The sequence below is a fragment of the Artibeus jamaicensis genome, unplaced genomic scaffold, assembly GCF_021234435.1.
Source record: "Artibeus jamaicensis isolate MK-2021 breed Jamaican fruit bat unplaced genomic scaffold, CSHL_Jam_final contig_548, whole genome shotgun sequence".
NCBI lineage: Eukaryota > Metazoa > Chordata > Mammalia > Chiroptera > Phyllostomidae > Artibeus > Artibeus jamaicensis.
In genome coordinates this window covers 20,064,097-20,089,328 of record NW_026521883.1, presented here as the reverse complement: position 1 = coordinate 20,089,328, position 25,232 = coordinate 20,064,097, and the positions used below count along the sequence as shown (strand labels likewise).

Below are 25,232 nucleotides of genomic sequence, written 5' to 3'. Positions count from 1 at the left end.
AAACTGTTTGGTGCCCCCCTCAATCCACCTCTCAACCTACAAAAGAAGATTCACATCTTTTCAGATGTTTCCCATGGAATTTTTTTAAAAAGCTAGGCTCCTTTCAGTATCTATTAAAAATCTCATCTGAGGAAGAAAACACCATGTGACAACTTCTTGCTGTATTTCAACTCATAATCAGTAGAGGAAAGAGCTACAAGGGCTGCTGCTCTGACTTACAAGAAAACAAAAAAGATGAGCAGAGAAAATGGGAACCTGACAGAAAGTAATCATGTTCTCTTAAGAATTTAAGACAAACAGCCCCGACCGGGTGGCAGAGTTGGTTAGAGCACTGTCCCACACACCAAAAGGCTCCATCCCTGGTCGAGGGGAGGTAACCCAGCAATGTTTCTCTCTCTGATACAGGCTCTTCCCCCTGCCCCTTTCTAAAATCATTAAGCATATCCTCAGGTGAGGGCTTAAAAAAAGAATTAAAGATCCACAGTAAGGGCACAGCTCTGTAGCCTACATTTTAGAAAAACAAAAATCCTTATAGGAAGAGGCTTTGAAAGTCAAAATGGCTCCTGAGAGGCTGGAGGCTCGAGAGACTTTGGAGGTTCCCGATTAAATGAAATTATAAATATAAGTTGGTTAGTATAGTAGGCTGAATAGCGTTCCCCCAAAATTCACATCTACCAAGAATCTTGGAATGTAACCATATTTAGAAATAGGGTGTTTGCAGATACAATCAGTTTTAAAGTAAGGTCATACTGGATTAGAGTGGATGCTCAATGCGAGGATTGGTATCTTTCTAAGATGAAGAAGAGGACAGGACACACACAGACATTCGGAGAGGAGGCAGCTATGTGGGGACAGAGCCTAGAGTGTTACAGCTTCAAGTCTAGAAATACCAAGGATCCAGTGAATTGAATGAAAATGAAAATACCAGCTGTAATGCCAAAGCAACATGGAAAAGGAAACTGATGGCACTAAATGCATAATTAGAAAATAAGTTTCAAATAAATAATCTAAGTTCTTATCTCATGAAACCTAGGAAAAGAGAACAAGAAAAAAAGGCAAGCAGAAGGAAGGGAAAAATAACAAAAAGGGTAGAAATTAATAAAAACTGAAACAATAATGCTCCCTGACAATATCGATAAAATTAACAAACCTAGCAAAAATGAAAAGAGAAAAAGACAGAAGACACTAATTACTGGTGTTAGGAATGAAATAGTGAGTTATCACTAAAGACTCTGCAAACACCAAAATGTTAATAAGGGCATACTATGAAAATTCTACCTGCGTAAATTTGGTAACTTACATAAAAGGGACCATTTACTCAAAAATACAAGCTGCTACAACTCATGATTGTGAAATAGGTCATTTGAATAGCCCTATGGAAAGCCCAATTAAAGAAACTGAGTCATAGTTTTAAAACTCCCCAAAAAAGAAATCTCTAAACCAGACAGTTTCACTGGGGAATTCCACTAAACATTTAAAGAATTAATGCCCATTACATATAATTTCTTCCAGAAAATAGAAGAGGGAACACTTCTCAATTCATTTTATGAAGTAATATTAACCTGATCCCAAAACCAGACGAGAATACTACACACAAAAAAAAGACAACTAAAGACCAGTATCCTTCATGAATACAGATACCACAAACATTAGAAAATAGAACTTAGCAATATATAGAAAGAATTATAGACCATGACCAAGTCGTGTTTGTGTCAGAAATGCAAGGCCAGCTCAATATTTGAAAATCAATTAATGTATTCACCATGTGAACCAAAACTAAAGAAAAAATTACAAATCATACCAAGTGATAAAAAAAACATTTAAGAAAATTCAATGCTTAATCAAAAAGAAAAAAAAGAGAACTGAACTTCCTCAACTTGATAAAGAGCCTCTACAAAAAACCTACAGCTAAATTGATATTGACGGTGAAAGACTGAATACTTCCCCTCTAAAATCAGGAAGAAGACAAAGACGTCCATTCTCACCACTATTATTCAACACAGTGCTGGAAATTCTAGTCAGTGAAATAAATTAAGAAATAGAAACACAAGGCATTAAGATTGGAAAAGAAGAAATAAAACTGTTCCTATTTACATATGATTGTCTATGTAGAAAATCCCAAGAAATCCACAAAAAACTACAACCAATATGTGAGTTCAGCAAAGTTGCAGAATGGAACATAAACATACAAAAATCAATTGTATTTCTACATTCTGGCAATGAACATATGCACACTAAAATTAAAAATACAGTATACCATTTAAAATTGCTTTAAAAAATTAGGTCTAAGACTTGTATGCTAAAAACTCATAAAAAGGAGGTGAAGTTAATGAAAGGATAGTGTTGCAAGGTACTTAAATTACATTTGAAGTGATATATTATTATTTGAAAATAAATTATGATAGCTTAAAGATGAATACTATAAATGCTAGACAAACCACTAAAAACAAAGTATACAGTTAATAAACCTATATGGGTATAAAACAGAGGCATAGTACTATATTCAAAGAGACAAAAAAGAAGAAGAGGGGAGAAAAACAGATGAAGCATACAGGGGGAAAATAAAGCCAGACAGTAGACTTAAACCCAATTATAGAGATAATGAGATGAAAAGTTTGTGCCCCCATCCCCTGACCAGAGGTAGAGCCTAACTCCCCCTGCTCCCTCGAGTGTGAGCTGTGCGTAGTGGTGCACTAATTTTCGAAGCATAGAGCACGGAAGGGTAGGGAGCGGGTAGAGAGCAGGAAGTTAAGAAAAACCCGGCAAACACTACTTTGGCGTGATCAAGGTTAGTATCATCAGAGATAATACATGTTGATAGCATGTATCCATCATTTAAAGTGATGAAAAGGGTACTACATATCTGTGGTATTCCCTAAAACTATAAACACAGTCTCACCATGACAAAAATAGCAGACAAACCCAAATCGAGAGAAAATCCTACAAATATGTAACCAGTGCTACTCAAAACTGTTGAAGTCATGAGAAAGAAAACTGATGAAGAAACTTTTACAGATCAGAGAAAACTAAGGAGACATGATGACTAAGCATAATGTGGATTTTTGGATACAATACTGGAAAACATAAAGGGCATTAGTAGAAAAATCAATTAAGTCTTAATAATGTCTGGAGTTTAATTAATGGTATCACATCAATTATGGCTTCTTAGTTGTGACAAATGTATCCTGGAAATATAAGATGTTCACAATAGGGGAAGCTGACTGTGGGGTATTCTGGCAACTCTACTGTATTTGTTACTTTTCTGTAAACCTAAAACTATTCTAAAATTAAAAGCTTATTTAAAAATTAAACTAAGGCATTGAATAAATTATTGTTTTCAGAGTACAGGGATAAAGGAAAGATAAGGCATTGAATAAATTATTGTTTTCAGAGTATAGGGATAAAGGAAAGATAAGGTTACTAACAGAGGCTGATGGTTTAATATTAAAAAAGTCCAATTATCTCTGATCTTCTATTTCAAGAATTTAGCTTGCAAAAGTAGAAAGAACCAAAAAATTTCTACTGTAAGTATCACTTCTTAACTTTTACAAAAAATGGGAGGCTTAAGAAAGAAAGTTACATTACATTAGTAAGGTGGAAGTAAAACACCAAGATAAATAAAGAAATTCCAAGAACGTGTCTAACTGCTCTAAGTGAATTTATATTTCTGGAAAAATAATGACCAAGTTAGGGAAATTTCACAAATGAGATCAATGAACAAGAGAGGACATGTTCTGAGAAATCACAGGGAATGTCAAAGCCAAAAGACTAAAAACAGGCAATAGTTCCAATTTTCAAAAAGGAAAACAAAAAATGGTTGATGTCTATTTAGTACAATGTTTAATCATCAGAGGAGATCGGGTTACATACAATCAACCTACCATCTATTAAAACAATCATAGCATATTTGGAAGTCATATCTGACTCCCTTTTTCACTGTAGAGGATTCAGCAGACAGGGTATATTTTATTTTAGCAAAGTACATAACAAGCTGCTTCATGGAAATCCTCCAGACAATATTCCAGACAATAAAAATGGAGGAAATTTTCAAATGTACATTACTAGACTCTTTCTTTCATGCCTGTCCTGTTTAACATAGTAATAACTGACTTAGGTGAAGACACAGACACAACATTGATCAAAAACAGGCTGCTCCTGTAAGTCATTAAACAGTGACAAAAATCAGAATCTGGATTCAAAATACACTAAAAAGTTGCATTGTTAGATTGAGCCTAGCAGAATGAAATATAACAGGGAAAACAGGCCTACATTTGGGCCCCAAACTCAAATGCACAAATATAGAATGGCTTACTGGCAAAAAAAAAAAAAAGTCAGCTCAATATGAATCAATTACATACAAAAAATGTGGTAAGCCCTGACAGGTGTGGCTCAGTGGGTGGGGCATTATTCCACAAAGTGCAACATCACTGGTTTGATGCCCAGTCAGGGCACATACCTAGGTTGCAGGTTCAGTCCCAATCAGGGTGTGTGACAGATGCAAGTGATCAATGTTTCTCACATCAATGTTTCTCTCCCTCCCTTATCCTCTCTCTTAAAAAAAATGGTGTGACTGCCAAAACATAGTAGTGTCTAATGAAAGAGGTTGTAATACTGCTATATTCTAGTGATTTTACAAGGCCCAGAGTATAGATGAACTGAAACCTGCTAAGAAGAAACCTAACCAAGGTCAGACGTAAAACAGAAATTCAAGGGTACGAGGGTTGTCTTCCAATATCTGAGGTGCTCTCATATGTAAGGAATATTAGACTTATTCTAAATGGAACTAGGGCTAACAAATAGAATTTAAGAAATACAAATGTAATTCTGATATAATAGGACACTTCAAAGACAGAATAAGATGCCTTTAGAGTTGAGTTTCCCTTCTTGGAAGCCTGGTGACAGATTGGCAGGAATGTGGTAGAGGGGAATTACCATCAGATAGCTGGTTAGACTAGGTGATCTTTAAAGTATCTTCCAACTCATCAGAAAGTCTGCTAGACTTTCTGTATGACAAACTGTTGGCTCTAGTCCAACTGGTTTTCTCACTGGTTTCTGGAACAAGCCTTATTTATACATGTATTTTTCTATATCCACACTTACTTTCAGGGCAAAGTCAAAGAATTTGTCTTTCACTCTCACTCAGGCAAAGACAAAGAACCTGTCTTTCTAAATCTTACCCACCCATCACAAACGAACCCAAACACTGTCCTTAATAAAGATTTCTATGCCTACCCTAAACTGGTATCTCTAGACTCTGACTTATGAAATAATTCTAGTTCCATTTATTTGACAATTTATTACAAACCATCCTCAGAAATCTCATCTTCTGTCTTGAACTGTTACTTAACCTCTTATTAAAAATTGCCCTCCTCAACTGAATTAAAAGCTCCTTAAGGGCAGACACTGAAACTTACACTCTGTATCCCCAACACACTGAGCAGCACAAAGCAGACACTTAAAAACAGTCTTTGGTTTTCAGTACTGAAAAGATGTTTATTAGAACAGTGGTTTTATAAAGAGGCATGTTTTTAGGTAAGTAAAAAAATAAAGTAAAAAATTCACTATTCAAATCTGAGATTAACTAATAATATACTTAACTTCCAATTCAGATACAGAACTACCAAAGTGAGACACTGCCTCCCACTGATAATATATTCTACCCATAGCATTTTTTAAAATAATGAATCAAGCTCAGAAAAGTTCAAATGTTCTAACCTAAGCACAGACCTTGGTAAAGCTGTTTTAAAATCTTTTTTGAGCAAAGAAAGATTAACAGAACCAAACGAAGCAAAAAATGTCTAGAAGAAATTGTTAATTTTAGAAAAAGAAAATGTTTTCTTTAAATGTAAAATGTATTACTATGTGATATGCAAACTATAATTCTGATTCATGTGCCTCAGACACAAATTTTAAAAAGTAAATTTGTCATACAGAGCCCAGAACATGTGCTCACTCCCTAACCACCAACTAACACAGACTTTAGACAAAGTAAAGAAGAATTCTTTATCAGCTTAGTTATATTAATAGTAGTCAGTAAATACTTACTGAAGATTCTGGATCTGACAGTTCATCTAGTAATTTCCTTGCATCTACCACAGCTTGATAGAGTCTAAGATTTTTGCCATCAGAAGCAACAAAGCAGGCACTTGCAGAATTACAATATGTACCTGAGAAAGTAAACACTGCATTATAATATAGTTTATTTTTACTATTGGCTGAAGCACAAGAAACAAATATTCAAACAAATATTCACACTGTTCTTTTCAGGCATAATCATAGTCAAGAACTGTAATTAAACAGACATAATAAATGAATATAAATTTATTAACAAAAAACTACAAGAGAAAATAGATTATGAGGAAAAAGATTAAAGACAGATGTCTAGAAATTCTAAACATAAGTCTGGTGCCTACATTCTGAATACTTATGTAAGATTCTCCTAATAATGACAAATATAAATCATTTTTGGGGTGACAAATAGCAGTTTAAAGGTTACATTAAGTCCACAATTAAAATGAACTTACCAAGACAATAGCTGGGAATGAGAGTTGGAAGCCAAGCTACATTAGAGAAGGCAGAAGTGTGTAAAGAGTTGATTCGAGCCAATTCTGATACTCCCCCAGTGTATGACAAAGGTCCTATTGGGTCTACACGCCACAGAATAAGTTCACTGTAGATTGCATTTGGGTCATGGAATGTACGTGTGGCTGCATTTCTAAGAGGTTGTTTCGAGGAACCTTTTATATGTTTCAGAGGATCCATTAATTTATTTAATGTATTGCCTGAGTCCCACTGACAATCTGATTCAGGAGTCAATAAAGCATTATGATGAGATGATGTCAATAACAGTGGTAAAACTGAATGACATGCCAGGTCATTGAGGTGAAATCGATGACCACAGTATCTAAATTTGTGAGAAACAGTTAGAACAGTGGTAAAGGCAGACTTATCAGCAAAAGTGACTGCCCACTGGTTTAGAGACCCATCTATGTGTTTAGAGACCATCATTACTGTGGGAGCGAGAATGTTCACATTTGTGCTGTGCGATCTGAAGTGTGGCTGTGGTTGGTGAGGACTGCCTACGGCCACCATCTCCTGGTGTAACAGAGCAGGGTGAGACTCTTTTGTAGCATTCACACAGGCATACATCATGATATTTTTACTAAGAGAGCTTGCATCACCAGAAGGAAATGCAACAGGAATCCGAGAAGAAAAAGAGACCTGAAAAACACAATTATATGATTCTGTGTAAGTAATACACCTCTCAAAAAAGTATTGCAAAAATACTTTCATTTTCAAAATCTCAGCTTCCTAGCAAAAAGTATCATTTTCAAAGTTTTATGGTCTAATCCCTTTCCAGTATTTATGTAATATATCACTACTCACAGTATAAGAGAAGACTAAAGAAAAAAATGTTCAAGTGCCTTGCCTACACATACAATGACCACAACCACAAATCTAAAATTCAAAAAGATAACAGATAAAGCTAGCTAGATTCAGTTAATAAACTCAGGAGGTGGGGGAAGAGGGGCTCATCCTGAATCACATTTTTAGGATAGTTTCTTAGTTTAAATATTGCAAAAATATAAACACACCTATATTAAAATATTTGGTATCACAGTTCAAATTCATCTTACTTTGAATTAAATGGGTTTGTAAAATTTGTGGTCATTGATCACAAATTTGGTAGCAATATAAGTGTTCTCAGTTTCTTATCAAAAACAAAACCATTGAGTAATTCGGAAAACCTGCTAAACCTGCATATTATCTGCTTCCTTTTATAAATATATGAATGTACTAATTGCTTTACTAATAAAATATACCTGGACTTGTCTAAATATTCCAGGATTATATTCATCCAAATACTTTATGTGCCACACTAGAAAGGTACCATCTACAGGGTGTATAGTAAAAAGCATGTCAGGATTCTTATTCCACTCAGATAGCAGCATTTCAATCTTCCGATCAAGCAGGACAGTCGGTAGTGGCATTGGCGCACTAGGTCGCGAGTAGGTTCTAGGACTTCCCTCTCGTTCTCCATCTTCATGTTCTGATGATCCTGTACCTGCCTCAGATTCTCTATCCAGGGATAATTCTGAATCAGAAAATAAATGTATCAATACACACAAATTTATTAGTACATATTAATAATACTATAAAAATTCATTTACATACTAGACTATAAATGAACAGCATACCATCTTTAGAAACTATATATTTTTTTCTAATTTATAGTTGAGAAAAATAAACAAAAAAGAAAACTATTTTCTGGCTTGAACTGAAAGTTACTACAGTTATTACTTTTGGGCAAAATCAAAATTTAATTTGCACTATCATTATTACCATTAGCAAAACCCATTCCCCCAAAAAGGATATGGCTTCTAAAGTAATGCATTACTCAAAGCAATACTTTATAATGAAGCACATAGAATCAAATGATACATGGCTCACAGTACATGGTCAATTAAGTATTTGCAGAATAAATCAGAAAGTCGAGAGGAAGGAGAGTAGGAAGGGAAAATTACAAACTGAAAGTGGCACAATGAAAACTTGTTACCTTGAAAAAAAGGAAAACCTGAGTACAAGATACTAACCATGGTCTAGTTTCATACGTAAACCCCTCTCTCTTTCTTCCTGTGAATGCTCCTCATCTTCTCTATCATCGCTTTCATGCTCCAGCTGTTTGTCAGAAAGTTTTCGTAACTGCTGCATAAATATTTCAGTAGATGATGTGAAATGAAATTCCTTGTTGTTTAACCAATGAACTACAAAGCCCCCATTTCCATCATCAACGTTAAACACAGTGCCCACCAAGGCATTTGGAATATCTGTGAAAACAAAAAAAGGTATAAGTTTCAATATGAAATTTTAATGTCTTTGCTTATGAAGACCAATTCTATACTTACACAGGAAAAGTGCTCAACAACAAGTAAACATAACTCTAGCAAGATCTGTAAAAATTTTAACTGCTTTTAATGATAAATGTAAAATTAAGAACTAATGACATAGACTTATATCGAATTAAATTACTATTTAAAAAACCCAATACACCAAATGCACAAACCTTTATTGAATCCTGGCTTGGGGACAGGGGAACAGAAAGCTAAACAGAAAAGCAATTACAAAATACATTTTGAGATACCTGGAGAAATTTAAATTTAAATATGAACTAAATATTAGAGATTATGGAATTCTTCTAATTTTCTTAAGTATAATAATGATGTTGTTATTATATAACAGAATTTCCTTACTCTTAGGAATGCTTGCTACAGTATATAAGAGTGATATGTATCACTTACATGTAATAGTATAACATGATATGTATCACTTACTCTGAAAAAATTAAGACAAAACTTTACACACAATGCTCACATCCACGAGTACACATACACGCAAACATGTATGTGTATACACATACAGAGAATAAAGCAACTGCAGTAAAATGATAGCAATGGTTGAATCACAGTGGAGGAACTGAGTGTTTGCTGTACTGTTCTTCCAACTACTCTGATTACTTAAAATTTTCCCATAAATTTGGGAGAACATAATGATGAGAAAGAATACAGGAAGGCAGGCAAACTTCTAAGGATAGCAGGTTTTCTCCATCTGGGGTAACTGAAATTCATGAGATAGATGAGTTCGTGTAAAATAATGTAACTCAAAAACACTAATCTCCTTAATCCCAATGTATATTATACATACATACTCTATTCAACAGAAAGGAAAAATAAAACGTTGTCCCCTGTAAAAAGAAAACCTAAAGATAAAATGCACATACTATTCTAGTAGTGTTCGATTAATAAATATCAGTGTTAATGCCCTGGCTGGTGTAGCTCTGTGGATTGAGCATGGGCCTGCAAATCAAAGGATTGTGGTTTGATTCCCAGTCAGGGCACATGCCCGGGCTGCAGGCCAGTTCCCTACAGGGAATGCAGTAGAGGCAACCATACATTGATATTTCTCTCCCTCTCTCCTTCTCTTCCCCCTAAAGATAAATAAATAAAATCTTTTAAAAATTTTTAAAAAATAAGTATCAGTGTTAAATAAAGTTCAAGGTTGTTCTTTCTTTCCAATTCCTGAATGGCAGTCCTGGTTTCCTGATTAAAGTGAAAAAAAAAAGGGGGGGACTATTCTTGAGTAGAGGAGTTTAAAGAGAAATGAAAATCAAATGCATAAAAAAGAACCTATACTTTAATATAAACTATGTGTTAGATTACACTATTTTATCCATGTTCCTTGCATGTGATAACAGCACTACAGTTAAGGAGGCAACTCCTGTATTGTTAGAAGACACATTTTGAAATATTTATGTAGTGCTGTAAAATGATTAGGGATGAAGAATAATGTTGGTGACAACTTTCCTTTCAAATGGCCCAGCCAAAAACCAGGGAGAAGGGAACAAAGACACACACATATATGGGAAGAAGAGGCAGAACAAAAGCATACATGGTAATATGTTAACCAGTGAATTTGGGTGAAGAGTATATGGGTATTTGTTGTACTATGCTATGGATTCAAAAACTTCCCTGAAAAGACAGGGGAAGAAGAATCCTATTGTACAAAGTTACTTGCATTCAGCAATCAATTTCATCAACCAAAATGTTGTATTTACATACAGTACCTACAAATGCATAATGTGAAATATTTTTTCAAAATGATGGACACATCCAGTCCTTAGACTCAAATGCTATGACAGAATATCTATCCACAGAGAACAATTTTATAATCCTATTCCATTTGATGAGAATAGTGTATACAGTTAAAAAAACAAGCTTTCTAGTATGTGTTGAGTCTTCTGCATACTATCACTAGTTGCATTTTGTTTAAAGTTAGATTTCATCACTGTAACTCAAGGTTCTTTTAAAAAGGTTAAAAACTTATAAAAATCTCAACCATCAACATTTTGACAAGTTAATATTATAAACACAAATACAATGAAGATTTTGGATTAGAAAGAATAATATAAGCAAAATAACATTTAATTGGATAGCACAGCACTGTCCAATAGAAATATAAAGCAAAGCGCAAGTGTAAAGCACACAGGAAATTTTTATTTTAGTAGCCACATTATAAAAGGTAAAAAGAAAGAGGTAAACTTAATTTTAATGATACGTCTTATTTGGCCCAATATATGTACAATACTATCACTGCAACATGTAAACAAATTAAATGAAATTATTAATGAGAGATCTACATTCTTTTATCGTACCAAGTCTTAGAAACCCAGTGTGCATCATACAGCATATCTCAGTTTGGACCGGCCCCATTTCCAGCGCTCAAACAGCTGTATGTGGCTAGTGGCCACCATACGGAACAGCATGTATCTAGAGCCACTGGTAACATGGGAAGACTGTCCTAAAGACCACCCTTTTGAATCTGCATTTACTGAGCATCCTTTTTACAAACATTTAAAAATAAACTTCTCTGCACTCTGAAGCAACACATTTCCATTTGAATAAAACATGGCTATAACTTCATGTAACTACAGTTCTACACAGTGTAATGAAATTTATGGGCCCTTCTCACATGTTTATCATACAGAAAGAAAAAAATGCCCGTGATGGACTCCAGCCCACAGTGTCCGCCTGTTGTGACTGAAGACGGGAATAAACGTACAGGCCACAGCAATCTTGTGGAGAAAAGGGGGACCACACGACCACTCTCTCAAGAGGAGAGCGCCCTGACCCTTGCCTAGACAGGCTTTTCTTGTTTTTCTCGGGTCTTACATCAAAGAAGGATTTACTATTTATTATATAGAATATTATTGTCTACATTTTTAGGTATAATCAAGGAAATGAAAATACCACATGTAGAAGGGAAAGGCAGCGAGCTGATTATCTCTGTCCTTGGAAAAACTCATACAGGCTTTGGAAATTACTTTGAAGATAGATAATATACATTTATTGTTTCAGACCAGGGTGATAGGGTTTTAGCAAGAGCAAGCCATTAATAGTCTGTATGCATTTTCTAGGCCTGATTCCCATGGGGAAACTTGGCTTGAAGGTCTGGTTTCTGCCCACCACCTTGCTTCTGTAGGTTTTCCATACAGAGCTGAGTCACATTTGCCAGATCAAAACAAACTGGTTCCCTACAAATGCCCTTAAATAGAAGCTTTCAAATATGCTTTTGCCAACACTATATCAAAATTATTTCTCAACTACGCAGAGCAAAAAGAGCAAAAAGAAAACATCAAAGGTAGAAGAAAAAATATCTTTCCTTCACAGCAAAACAAGAAAGTCTCTGAGAGTAGAAAACAAGATATACTGAGATATAAAAAAAACTATGCAAAAGTATATTTAGGTAAAGTTATAAAGAAGAGTTGAGAAGGAAAAATAACTGAAGTATAAAAGGGAGGGAACTCACACTAATGAACCAGGCCACCGCCATGTGTGTTCCAGGTTCAAATAGAGCTCACTTTATTAGAACCCTCACTGTATTCTAGACAGACAGACAAAGGTGTTCAAAAATACTTATCTGAAGTTACTCCCTGAGAATCACTTAGTTCATATTTAAGAATATGATACCTTATATTATATATTCCTAGTCCAATCAAGAAGTATTTTAAAAGAAAACATGGAATATTAACGTTAAAAATACAGGTTATAACAGGCTGACAGTCACCAGAGGGGAGAGGGGAGGGAATTTCAGGGGGAAAGGGGAAGGGTTTACAGGAACAAGTATAAAGGACACATGGACAAAAACTAAGGGGGATGGAAATGGGAGGGAGGTGGGGAGCACTGGGGGGGGGCTGGGATGGGAGTAAATGACAGAAAACTCTACTTGAACAACAAAATAAATTTTAAAAAAAATTTTTAAATACAGGTTATAAAAGTAGTCCCACCCTTCTATTTATTTACCTTATTTCTACATATTTGTAAGAAAGAAAACAGTACTATCCTTTACCTGTGGCAGGATTGATGCTTGCTGCAATGTGAAAATGGCACAGTGCATTTGCATGGTGGGAAATGTGTCTTTGAACTTCATGTGTTGTCATCTGATCAGGCACTAATTCAGTGTGAGTTATAAGAACAGAAGACCTCCTTTGTCCTTTTCTTAAATTTTTCAAATGGTGTATTGTCTAAAAAAAAAAAACAATTACTAAATCCAACTAATAAGTGCCAATCCAAGTACTTTCAATTATGAAGGATTTTATGATTTTCCTCTCTATTAAACCTGATCATTTCAAAGGAAATTCTCATAACTACAGTAGAATAATTCCAAATATATTCCCCACAGTTCTTGCATATGTTATAGTTCAAGGCAGAAGTAGCTGCTGAAAGATATTTATTAATACTATCTACAAACCCCCCCATTAAAATTAGGAGTCCAAAGTCCAGTTTTTTTAGGACATCCCAGTACTGAGATGAAATTAACTATTCATAAGCGAAAAAAAATTCCCAAATCTTCCTACCAAGAAGAATATTTCTCCTCAAAATTCTCACTTAAGCAGTCAGCCAAATGGTCTAAAATATGACCTCTATTATAAAGAGGGTACGAATATACAGAATAACAGTGGGAACCTAGCCAGGAAAGACCTCATGATAGTGTTGACCAATGGCATTTTTTTAAATTGAGATATGTCTCTACAATAAAAATTCTCTACTAACATACATAATCATCTAAACTATTTTGACTTGGGGTCCTATCAACCTCAGCGTGATTTTTTTCTATATAACCCTGCCTAACAGCACTTTCTTATTCTATCACTCAACCCACCTCTAATATCACGCTTTATAATGTATTTCCCATTCTTTTCCTTTGTTCCTCACAGTCAATCAAATAAAATGTAGCATCATCTCAAGTCTTTCTCCATTAAAGTAACACATCAGGTCCTTCCTTTCAGTTTCCACTGCCCTTATCTCTTTTCATATGGAGAACAGCATCAGTTCTATGGTGAGTCCTCTGAGGCTAGCCTCCCTGTCATGGAATTGCTTATTTCTTTGACAACAGGGTTAAAATGGATATTAAAACCTCCTGCTCCAAACTGCTCATCAAATTATTTTCACTCCATCTTTGACATTATCATTAGTTTTAATTAGATTGGCACAGCTGGTGTAATATTGGCTGCTTATTTTCTCCTTAGGAACGCAGCTGGAAATTTCATAGGAAAGGATATGAGAAAGCAAAATAGTTTTTAGGTCAGATAACTGGGCTTTTACTATTAAAAACAATTTTAACATTATTGATAACATTATTAAAGTGTAGTAGAAATTTGCCAAATCACTGATTATACATTTACTTATATTTTTGCTTTTACTTTAAATAGCAGTAATTCAAATTAACAGGCGCTTAAAAAGCAATATATTAGATACCAAGGAAGATACAAAGAAGTCTAAAACCCCTTAGTCTCCAAAATCTCACACATAATGTAAAGATATGTACATAGGAATGACTGTAACCATGTAGTCAACTGAGCACTTTGTCCCACTAAGTGTCAATCAATATCATAACAAAATACGATTTTAACTGTCCCAACTTCTGCTTTTAGTTTCATTTATGCTTTCAATGTTGAGAAAAGAATGTAAAATAGCACCCGATCACAGCTGTTTTCAGGGCAGGCACACTTTATACAAAACTTTTAAGGACAACATCCTTAGCCCACCTAAGCAGTATCTCAGCTTCCTGAGATAGCAGAGCTGTTTTGTCTATGAAACCACTAAACTGTCCACGTAAGTGTGTGCTGTATGTACAATTAGCCATGTAGAGAAATAGCACACGAAGTTTAAAAAGCAAGTTATAAGCCATTAGTTTAAAATAGGATGCCAATCTTATTAAAAAAAAAAGACAAATACACATACACACATAACTGGAATAGTGGGATTATAAATTCCCTATTTTTTCTTTTTCCTAATCTAATTTTAGAATAAGCATATATTCTTTGTGTAATAAAAACAATCGCAAGAAAAATTAAGAATATTAGTAATACAGGTTTACCAAAATAAATTTCTGGTAATTTCCAATAACGTGTTTTTCTCTTTTTATTCCCTAAGCATAATGTATGCAACAGTTTATGCAATATAATAAATAATCTAATTTCTTAGAAAGCACATGTATTTCATATGTGCTGCATTTAGAAGTTGGAAAAATTCACTTTCAAAATGTTCAACAGTGGAAATTATAAAGCAATTATGTAAGTTCACATACATCTGATATCCTAACATCTTTATTCTTAAGGATCAAAACAGTCATTTTTAATTAGAACAATAAAAATAAAATTTAATCCTCATAAACAAAATATTTCCAATTGCAATTAATTTCAAGAAAATGTAAAACAACATTCACATGTTATACTAACCAAAGCTGCTTACTCCTACAGACTTTCACATTTGACACACAAAATGAAAGAATTAAAATTATACTGTTTACCTAGACTACATGTCTGAGATCATTACTTATCTGTATTTAATTTCTAAGTGGCATAAATGTGTAATTTAACAAGCATAAAATATATGGGATTTCTTTGCTATTAGTTTTATCATTACATGTACCACCGTGCATTATCTGCATCCTAATTTATAAATTCCCACCAGAAACACAGATCCTCAAAATTCATTTAACATCTTAAATAATATTGTACCTCAAGAGCATGTTGTATTCTGTCTTTGTGTTTTCCAGCATGGGTAAGGTTGCTGGCAATGCTGGAAGTGGTAGTCTCACAAATCTGCTCACCCAAAAGACAGTCTTCTGGTAATAAGGTTTCTGCCCAGAGCCGGCAGACACCATCATGGCATGAAGTTAACAACACATTACAGACAGAACCTCTAATGACAAAGAGAAATAGGCAAAAGTAACTCTGAATATCAATACTGTTGATTAACTAAAGGCTATTAGTATCTGTCTCTTCATGTATAAAGATGACACTTGTGCAAAAGTAACAGTATGACCTATGTATATTTCCAATAATGGAATGGATTTGCACTGGCTATTTCACACTTTCATCAAACCCCATTTATTATCTACAAGGTAGCAGGTTGGATATAGACAGGGCTGCGATCAGTTGCCAGAAAAATAGGAACCACCTATCTGTCCCTGACATTTATCTTAATGCATTAAAGTCATGCTTTGAACAGCAAAGCAGAGTATAGTATGCTTCCAAATGCTTTAGAAATCACACTGTATGGTAAAAGAGTGATCAATTCAAGAGCCTGAAGTCATACAGTACAGTATTGCTGTGAATATCATAAAAATTGCAAATGGTCTAACCAAGGAAACAGAAAAGAATGCCAGATTACACACTTACTACTTGAAAACTAGGATCTGGGGGAATATTAGTATCTCCTGAACAAACCAAACAGCAAAAGAAAACCTAACTACTGCAAATTACAGAAACACCATAGTAAAAGGTCACTAGAAGTAACTAAACTATATGGCTCAAGGCAGTAGTTGGATCATTTTGCACCACTCTTCTTATAATTTAAATGATTAGAAATAGGTAAACAAATGAGTATCTTCATAATAAAACTGTAAAAAGAATATAATTTCAAACTACAATTGCCATTAAGTTAAAATAAGCAAAAATATCACAGCATCAAACAGCTGAAGTGACTTAACTCCTTGTCATGAAAGAAAAAAAACTCTATAGTTTTTTAAAAATGCTTACACAGAATCTCAGTCAGTCAAAGGTAAGCTGTTTTGCAAATGTTTTCAATAGATGCCAATGACTTAGGAAGAATAAACCTTTTCTTTAGATTTCAAAAATGGAGTCAGATGCGCTGCCATTGTGCCACAAGGTCACTAGATTCCAAAAATGTATAAATTCCCCACATTTTCCTTGACTGAACACCTCTACAATGTGTGCTGTACTTCCTGTTAGCTGTAATCATTTCTCAGATATATTTAGCAGATGAAATAACCCTCCTTCAAGAATGAATGTAGATTTCTAAACAAGCTTTTACAGAACTGTATATATAATAAAGGAAGCATTTATATGAGCCTTTCTGTAGTTTATTTAATCTTCTAAAAACTTTGAAAAGATACTGTAACAATGAGGAAAGACTTATAATAAGAAATTCTTTATGAAAGTTCTGCTGATAGCCCTAAGAAAAACCTGGTCACTTTATTTACTATAGATGACATGCTTTGCCCACCACGTGTGCTACTGACAGTTTATTTATGTTTTATTTCCCCTCAATGTGTGCTTTCCTGTTACTTGCAAACATTTCCTTCCTAGAATCTTCAACTACTGCAGCTCTTGCTAACAACAGCAGCTAGTGCTGCCTGAGTACATACTATGTACAAAGGCCTGCACTGAGCGTTCATATGCACTAACACAGTAGAGTCTCACAACTCCCTGAGGTAGGTACTATTACTATCTGCATTCTACAGAGAGAAAAACTGAGGCACAGAGAACTTCAAAAGTTTAGTCAAAAGCCAAGAAGCTAGTAACAGCAGCAGCAGGATCAGAATTAGGCAGTTGACACCAGAGCCTATGCTCTTAATTGCCACCATGTCAATGCAGTAAAAGAACTTTGTTTTCAGGACTGTTATAAACGTGCAAGTATACAAATGGAAGTTACATGATACATTTATCTAACCTGGGCATATACTTGCTAGTTTTACGCCATGAAAAACCTGTCACAGTTCGAGGATGTGCCAAATAAACAAAGGAAAACTGGGTAGATGCCTGTCTCCTTTTCACTTCATGATGATCCTGAGGTATAATTGAAGACTTCCATCCAGTCATAGGATACCATACTTTCAACAGACAATCATCCTGCAAAAATATGTCAGCATAAAATTAATTTGAGCATACACAATTCAATATTTGAGTGGTTTGAAGAAGCTTTAAAAATTAAGCTATATGTAAAAAACATGTGACCATATATATACTACAAAATCAATGTGTACTATATGTGATAGTACAAAATCAAATCTAAAATGGTATTTATTATTGTACAGAATACTATTTTTGAAAAATGCATGGACCATTTACTCATTATCAATATTCTCTGCATAGTGGGGATTTTGTATAGAGGCTGATGCCAAATTCCACATTTAAACAGACATGGGTAACTGTAAAAGACTGATTCTGAGACCAGCTGCCAGCCCCTTGGATAAGACAAAGAAAAGAAAAATGCCATGTTATGAGTCACTTATGCCATCCTTTCCTGTTTGAAGAGACTTGCAAGGGTGAAACAAACCCTTTTTAAGTCGGGAATCAGCAAAGTTTTCCTGTAAAGGGCCAGAGAGTAAGTTAGCCATTGTGGACACAGATTCTTCTTGATTTTTATCTTATAACCCCTTAAAAATGTACAGTCATTCATAGCTGATGGGCCACAGTTTTCTGATCTTTAAATGATGAAAGAATGTTAGGCAGTTGTCAGGAATCACCTCTATGCCCACTTCAGATATTTACAGATAAAACAAGAGGCACGGACTTTGTCATTTTACTTAGTTCTAACAATTTTGTTAGAGGCTTATGTAGTTATATCTTATTTAACAGACACCATCTACTTTATAAAGCTTTATCCTCAAGGGTAAAAACTGTACTCGGGAAAATAATAAAATGTTATCACTTATGCAAAATTATCAATCTCTAAGAAACAATGAAATTATGTATTACTAAAAAGCGTGTATAGGTCCAAATATTTTTATCTAGACTAGATAAACCTTTTTTCTTCCTTCCAGGCACTCATTCTCAATTTATACTGCACTATTTTTGTTTCCAATAATGTTTCATTGATTTGTATTTTTGAATTATACAGCAAACCTCTTTTAAGTACTTACTCTGAGACAACCACTTAATGAATGTACAGGATGCTTTCCTCCACATACCTTCTTCGCCTTAGCATCACTTTAATCTAACCAAATTTACTGCACAATATATGGCGATGCTTCAGACTACATACCACAAAAACCTTAGGGCACCTCAGAGCCCTTCAGGAGGCATACATGACAGGTAGAGAGCCTCCACAAATGGCGACATTCTAACCCCTTCTCCCATTCCCTCCCCAAAGGAAGCAGCCCCACTTCCTCTGTTACAGTACTGCCTAAAACTCAAATAACCTCAAAGTCAAGTAGAAATCATTTACAGAAAGATAGCTAGAAAATTCCCAAATATCTGAAAACTAAACTTTTAAATTACAAGAGAAATTTTAAAGTTTGTCAAACTGAAAAAAATTTAAAGCAAAATATCAAAATTTGGGGCTTGCAGCTACATTAGTGCTTAGAAGGATATGTACAGCTTTAAATGCTTACATCAACAAAGAAAAGTCTCAAATCAATGGTCTAAGCTTCTACCAGAAGCAGCAAATGAAAAGAACAAACTGAATCCACAGTAAGGAGATGTAAGAAAAAGTGAAAACCAATGAGATAAAGTACAAAAAAAATATAGAAAAATCAATTAATTCAAAAGTTTTTTTGGGGAAATCAATAAAATTAATAATCTATCTAGAGTGATCAAAAATATTTAGAGAGAAAAGAAAATTATCATTAACAAGAATGAAAGAGGGGACATGACTATAGATCCTACAAACATTAAAAGAATAATGAGGGAATATTATGAACAATTTTATCCCAATGAATTCAACAATTTAGGCTAAATGAACAGATTCTTTGAAAGACAATTTTGGAAACTGACAAAGGAAGAAATACAAAACCTGAATAGCTCTACATCTATTAAAGATATTTAATTCACAATTTGAGATTTTGTCATTAAAAATGATAAAAATATATAAAACTACAACTAAAACCCTGAGCCCTAATGGTTCATTGATAAATTTCACCAAACATTTAAGAAAGAAACAGCACCAATCCTACCCAAATTGTTTCAGATCATTCAGGAAAGAGATTCATTGTGTAAGACCAGTACAAAACCACACAAAAACATAAAACTGTAAATGAATATCTTTCATGAACACAGATTCAAACATTTTAAATAATTTATTCAGCAAAGCGAAGTGGGTTTAACATTTGAAAAATAATCACTGTAATTCATATTAACGGAGTAAAAAAGAAAATCTACATAATTATCTCAATACAGTTGACCTTGAACAACATGCGGGTTATGTTGTTCAAGGTGCTAATATTCCCCCCTGCCAAGTTACAGCTGACAATATTTCCCCCACAGTCAAAAATCTATGTATAACTTTTGACCCTCCCCAAATCTCAGTCATTCCTGGGTATATGCAGTGTGTTGGTTCTAGGCACACTAGCAGAATCCCAAATGCAGACTGAAAATATACTGTCCACTATAGAAATAGCAAGATGCTGAATGACTCCAAAGATCTGTAATATTTTAAAGATGCAATAAAAGTCATGTATATTAATTAGGAGGAAAAAAGAAAATATACTGTTTTTGATCTGCAGTTCACCAAATCTGTTGATGTGAGAGCTGGGGAAACAAAGGGCCAACTGTATAGTTATTGAATAACATCTGTGTATAAGTAGACCCATGCAGTTCAAACCCATGTTGTTCAAGGATCAACTGCATATGTAGGATAAGCATTTGACAAAAATAAACATTAATTTATGGAAAGAAAAAAGTTCTCAGCAAACTTACAATAGAAAAGAACATTCTCAACTTGTTCAAGAACATCTACAATAAACCTACAACTTAACATAGAAGTGTGAAAGACTGAATGCTTTTCCCATAAAACTGGGAGCAATAAAAGGATGTTTGCTCCCATCAATTCTATTCAATATTATACTAGAGGTCTTAAGAACATGAAATAGGGACTTCCGCCAAGATGGAGGCGTAGGTGGAAATACCGCACCATCTCGCACAACCAAGTTTAAAGACAACAAATTTTTAGTAAAATAAATACGCAACCATAACAGAAAATTAAACTACCAAAGTCTGACAACAAGGAACTCTTCAGCTAGACCAGTAAGAGGGGCGGAGCCAGTGGCTGGCAGAGCAGAGCAGGGTTGCGCAGGAAAACTCAGCCAGACTTACCCAGGCACCCAGTGGCAGTTGGCAGTTGGCGAATCCCCAGGTGTGGGGTTGGGACGGGCGGACCCAGTGAGGGCACAAGGTGGCAGGCTGACCACAGTCACACATTCAGTCACACATTCGCGCGCGCAGATAAACCAACAAAGGAGCGAGCAGTGAGACAGACCGTGTAGGCTCCAGTGGCGGGAAGCAGCAGAGGGGACCGCTATTGCCCCACATAAGCGTCACCATCGACCTGGGTGGCCCTGCGCTGGTGAACATCTAAGGCCCCCCTCCTCATACGTAACGGGTGCGAACAGACCAAACATGGCTCAAGAAGAACTCAAAGTCCCAGAGCCCATAACTCTAAGCAACCAAGAAATAGCCAAATCTCAGATGCACAGTTCAAAACACTGGTGATCAGGATGCTCACAGAACTGGTTGATTTTAGTCACAAATTAAAGGAACATGTGAAGGCTAAACTAATTGAAATGAAGGGAAATGCACAGGAAACCAATAGTGATGGAAAGGAAACTGGCACTCAAATCAAGGGAGTGGACCAGAAGGAAGAAAAAAATGACCAAAAAGAAAAATATGAAGATACAAGAATTCAAAAAAATGAGGACAGGTTTAGGAACCTCCAGGACATCTTTAAATGTTCCAACATCTGAATTGTAAAGGTACCAGAAGGGGAAGAGGAAGAGCAACAAGTGGAAAACTTATTTGAAAAACTAATGAAGGAGAACTTCCCCAATTTGAAAGGAGATAGACTTCCAGGAAGTCAAGGAAGTTCAGAGAGTCCCAAAGAAGTTGGACCCAAGAAGGAACACACCAAGGCACATCATCATTACATTAGCCAAGATTAAAACGAAGGAGAGAATCCTAAAAGCAGCAAGAGATAAGGGGACAGTTACCTACAAAGGAGTTCCCATCAGATTGTCAGCTGATTTCTCAAAAGAGACCTTACAGGCGAGAAAGGGCTGGAAAGAAGTATTCCAAGTAATGAAAGGCAAGGACCTACATCCAAGATTGCTCTATCCAGCAAAGCTTTCATTTAGAATGGAAGGACAGATAAAGTGCTTCTCAGATAAGGTCAAATTCAAGGAGTTCATCATCACCAAGCCCTTATTATATGAAATGTTAAAGGGACTTATCTAAGAAAAAGAAGATAAAGAATATGAACAGTGAAAGGACAGCAAACTCACAGTTATTAACAACCACACCTAAAACAAAAGCACACTAAGAGGACAGCTAGATCAGGAGCGGAACCATAGAAATGAAGATCTCATGGAGAGTTAGCAACAGGGGAGTGGGAGGAGGAGAAGGGGGGAGAAGGTACAGAAAATAAGAAGCATAGATGGTAGGTAGAAAATAGGGGGGAGGGCAAGAATAGTATGGAAAATATAGAATCTAAAGAACTTGAGACACATGGTCATGAACTAAAGGGGGGAATGGTGATGGAGGGGCATGCAGGGTGGAGGGGAATGAAGGGGGTAATAGAACAACTGTAATGGCATAATCAATAAAATTTAAAAAAAGAACATGAAATAAATTAGGTAAAGGGAAAAAATAGAAGGCATAGATATTAGAAAGGAAGAATTAAAACTGTCTTTATTCATAAAATCCTAAGAAGTCTACCAAAAAAAGCTAAAACTGATAAAAGTCACAAGACTAAAGATCAAAATTCAAATAAAAATTCTATTTCTCTGTTAGCAATAACTGAAAATGTAATTTGTTTAAATACGTTTTACATTAGAAAGATAGACTTAGTGATTTGTGTACAAGACATATGCAGTAAAAACTGAACATCACTAAGAGAAATAAGATTTAAATAAATACGGATCTGGCCCTGACTGGTGTGTAGAGTGACATCCCACAAAGTGAAAAGTCGCCAGTACAATTCCTGGTCAGGGCACATGGCCGGTTTGCCAGTTCTGTCCCCAGTGGGGGTGTGTACAAGGGGCAACCAATCAAAGTTTCTCTCTCACATTGATGTTTCTCTCCCTCTCTCCTCAAATAAATAAATAAATGAAATCTTTTAATAAATATGGATCCAAAGGCCAAATGTTACTGATGTCAATCCTTCCCCAACTGGTCTATAAAGGTTCAATGTAAACATAATAAAAAATCACACTAGGCTTTCTCCTAGAAGCTGAGAGCTTATTCTCAAATTTGTATATAAACCCAAGGACTGATATACTGAAGATATTTGGGAAAAAGAACAAAGTTATAGGACTTACACTACTCAATTTCAAAACTTCCTACAAAGCTACGATAATCAAGACAGCATATTATTAGCATGAAGATAGATATACAGCTCAATGGAACAAAACAGAAAGGCCAGAACAGATCCACACACACATAAAAAATTGATTTTCAACAAAGTTGAAGGGAATTCCATCGAGAATGCCAGTCTAGTATCTTGATATACATTAGGGAAAAATTAATTTCAAATCAAATACAAAAAATACTACTTCAAAATGTAAAACTCAAAACTATAAAGATTCTTAAAAAAAAAGTATAGAATAATAACTTTGTGGCTCTGAGGTATATACAGATTTTTTAGATCTAGGAAACAAAAAGCATACACCAACACAAAAAAATTAGTAAGGCAGACCTCTTCAAAATTAAAAACTTCTGCATGACAAACACACTGTTAAAAAAATAAAAAGGCAAGTCACAAAGAAAGCATCTGCAGTGCACTGATGTTTCAGTTATACAAAAATATACCAAAAAACTCTTACTACCCAATAATAACAAGGAAACCCAATTTTTTAAATGGGCAAAAGATGAAATAAACATTTTACAAAAGAAATTATACAAAAAGCCAATAAGCACATACTAAACATCATTGGAAAATCAGGGAAATGCATACTAAAACCACAAGAAGACACAACTGCACAACTATAGAATGGCTAATGTTAAATAGGCTGATGATACCAAATTTTGGCAAGAAAGTACAGCAAGTAAAATTATTCAGCTGCTGCTGGGCATGCAAATGATATAAATTTAGAAGGGTCGGGCACTTTTTTTGTAAAGTACCATATGATCATCAGGTATCTTTTTGCCCATTAGAAATGAAAATAAATGTCTACAAAAAGACTTCCAAGTAAACGGCCATAGAAGCTTTATTCCTTTTAGGCTAAAACTCCAAACAACCCAAGTGTCCATCAAAAGGTAAATAAATAGTGCTGGCCAGGTAGTCAGTAGGTTAGAGCATTGTACTGATATGCCAAGATTGTGGGTTTGATCCCTGATCAGGAAGAACACATAAAAGAAGCAACTAACAAATATGAGGGAGGACCCTCCAAAACTGAAATTCATTTCTTAAAAAATTGTGTATGTATTTTTACATGTTTAAACTTCAGTCACCTTTGTGTACTCTCTATTTGATGCAATAGTCCTATCAGAACATTTTTTTCCACTGCTCAAAAGCTTTGAACATGTCGATTTTGATGCCTTTTAGTGCTTGTGCCATTTTTGCACAATGGCAAAATGTTTCCCTTTGAGGACTTTTTTCATCTTGGGAAACAAAACAAAAGTCACTTGGGCCAATATCAGATGAAAAGGGAGGGTGGGGCATGGTGATTATGCCATTTTTGGTCAAACACTGCTAACACTCAGTGTACTGTGGACAAGTGCACTGTGAATCACACATTATGAAATAGGCAAATGTGTTTTGAGTCTTCGAGAAAATTCACCGAAGCCGAATGTAGCCTCTCACAATGCCAGCTCATAAACTGATACAGATGGGTTCCTAGAACACTCACCTACCAGGGGAAGCCTGTAATACATGGGGCCCACCCTCCAGAAGATAATTCCAGTTTTTCTGCCTGCCTCCATACATGAAAAAGTGGAACAACAAAAATCAATGTTTCTCTATCTCTGTCCTTCTCTCTCTCTTGCTCAGTCTCTCTCTAAAATCAACAAAAATTTTTAAAAGGTAAATGGGGCCCTGACCCGCATAGATGTTGGTTGAGCACTGTCCTGCAAAGCGAAAGATCGCTGGTTCAGTTCCCAGTCAGGGCACATGCCTGGGTTACAGGCCAGTCCCCAGTTGGGGCGCATGCAAGAGGCAACTGATTGACATTTCTCTCCCTTTCTAAAAATAAATAAAATATTTTTAAAAAGGAAAATGTGTACACTTACTGTGACATATCCATACAATAGACTGTAACTCAGCAATAAAAAGTACTGATGCACAGACCATGGATGAATCTCAAAAACATTACAGTAAGTACAAGAAGCCAGACACAAAAAAGTACATACATACAATTTCATTCAGATGAAACTCTAGAGACAAATCGAATCAACAATGATAGAAAGCAGAGTAGTTGCGATCTGGCACAAGGGATGAAAG

At 35.2% G+C, this 25,232-nt stretch overlaps 1 protein-coding gene across 2 annotated transcripts in view; it reads right to left on the bottom strand.

Annotated features, from left to right (window-relative positions):
- The window catches only part of DMXL2 (Dmx like 2), a 144,455-nt gene that overhangs the window by 69,087 nt on the left and 50,136 nt on the right, over positions 1-25,232 (bottom strand). For both annotated transcript variants that reach the window (XM_037143031.2, XM_053670013.1), the window contains 7 exons: positions 17,535-17,713; positions 15,578-15,761; positions 12,904-13,078; positions 8,595-8,828; positions 7,824-8,095; positions 6,525-7,221; positions 6,046-6,167 (listed from right to left, as the gene is read on the bottom strand). In XM_037143031.2, the coding sequence (XP_036998926.2) occupies positions 6,046-6,167; positions 6,525-7,221; positions 7,824-8,095; positions 8,595-8,828; positions 12,904-13,078; positions 15,578-15,761; positions 17,535-17,713 (1,863 nt within the window). The remainder of the gene's footprint in view (positions 1-6,045; positions 6,168-6,524; positions 7,222-7,823; positions 8,096-8,594; positions 8,829-12,903; positions 13,079-15,577; positions 15,762-17,534; positions 17,714-25,232) is intronic.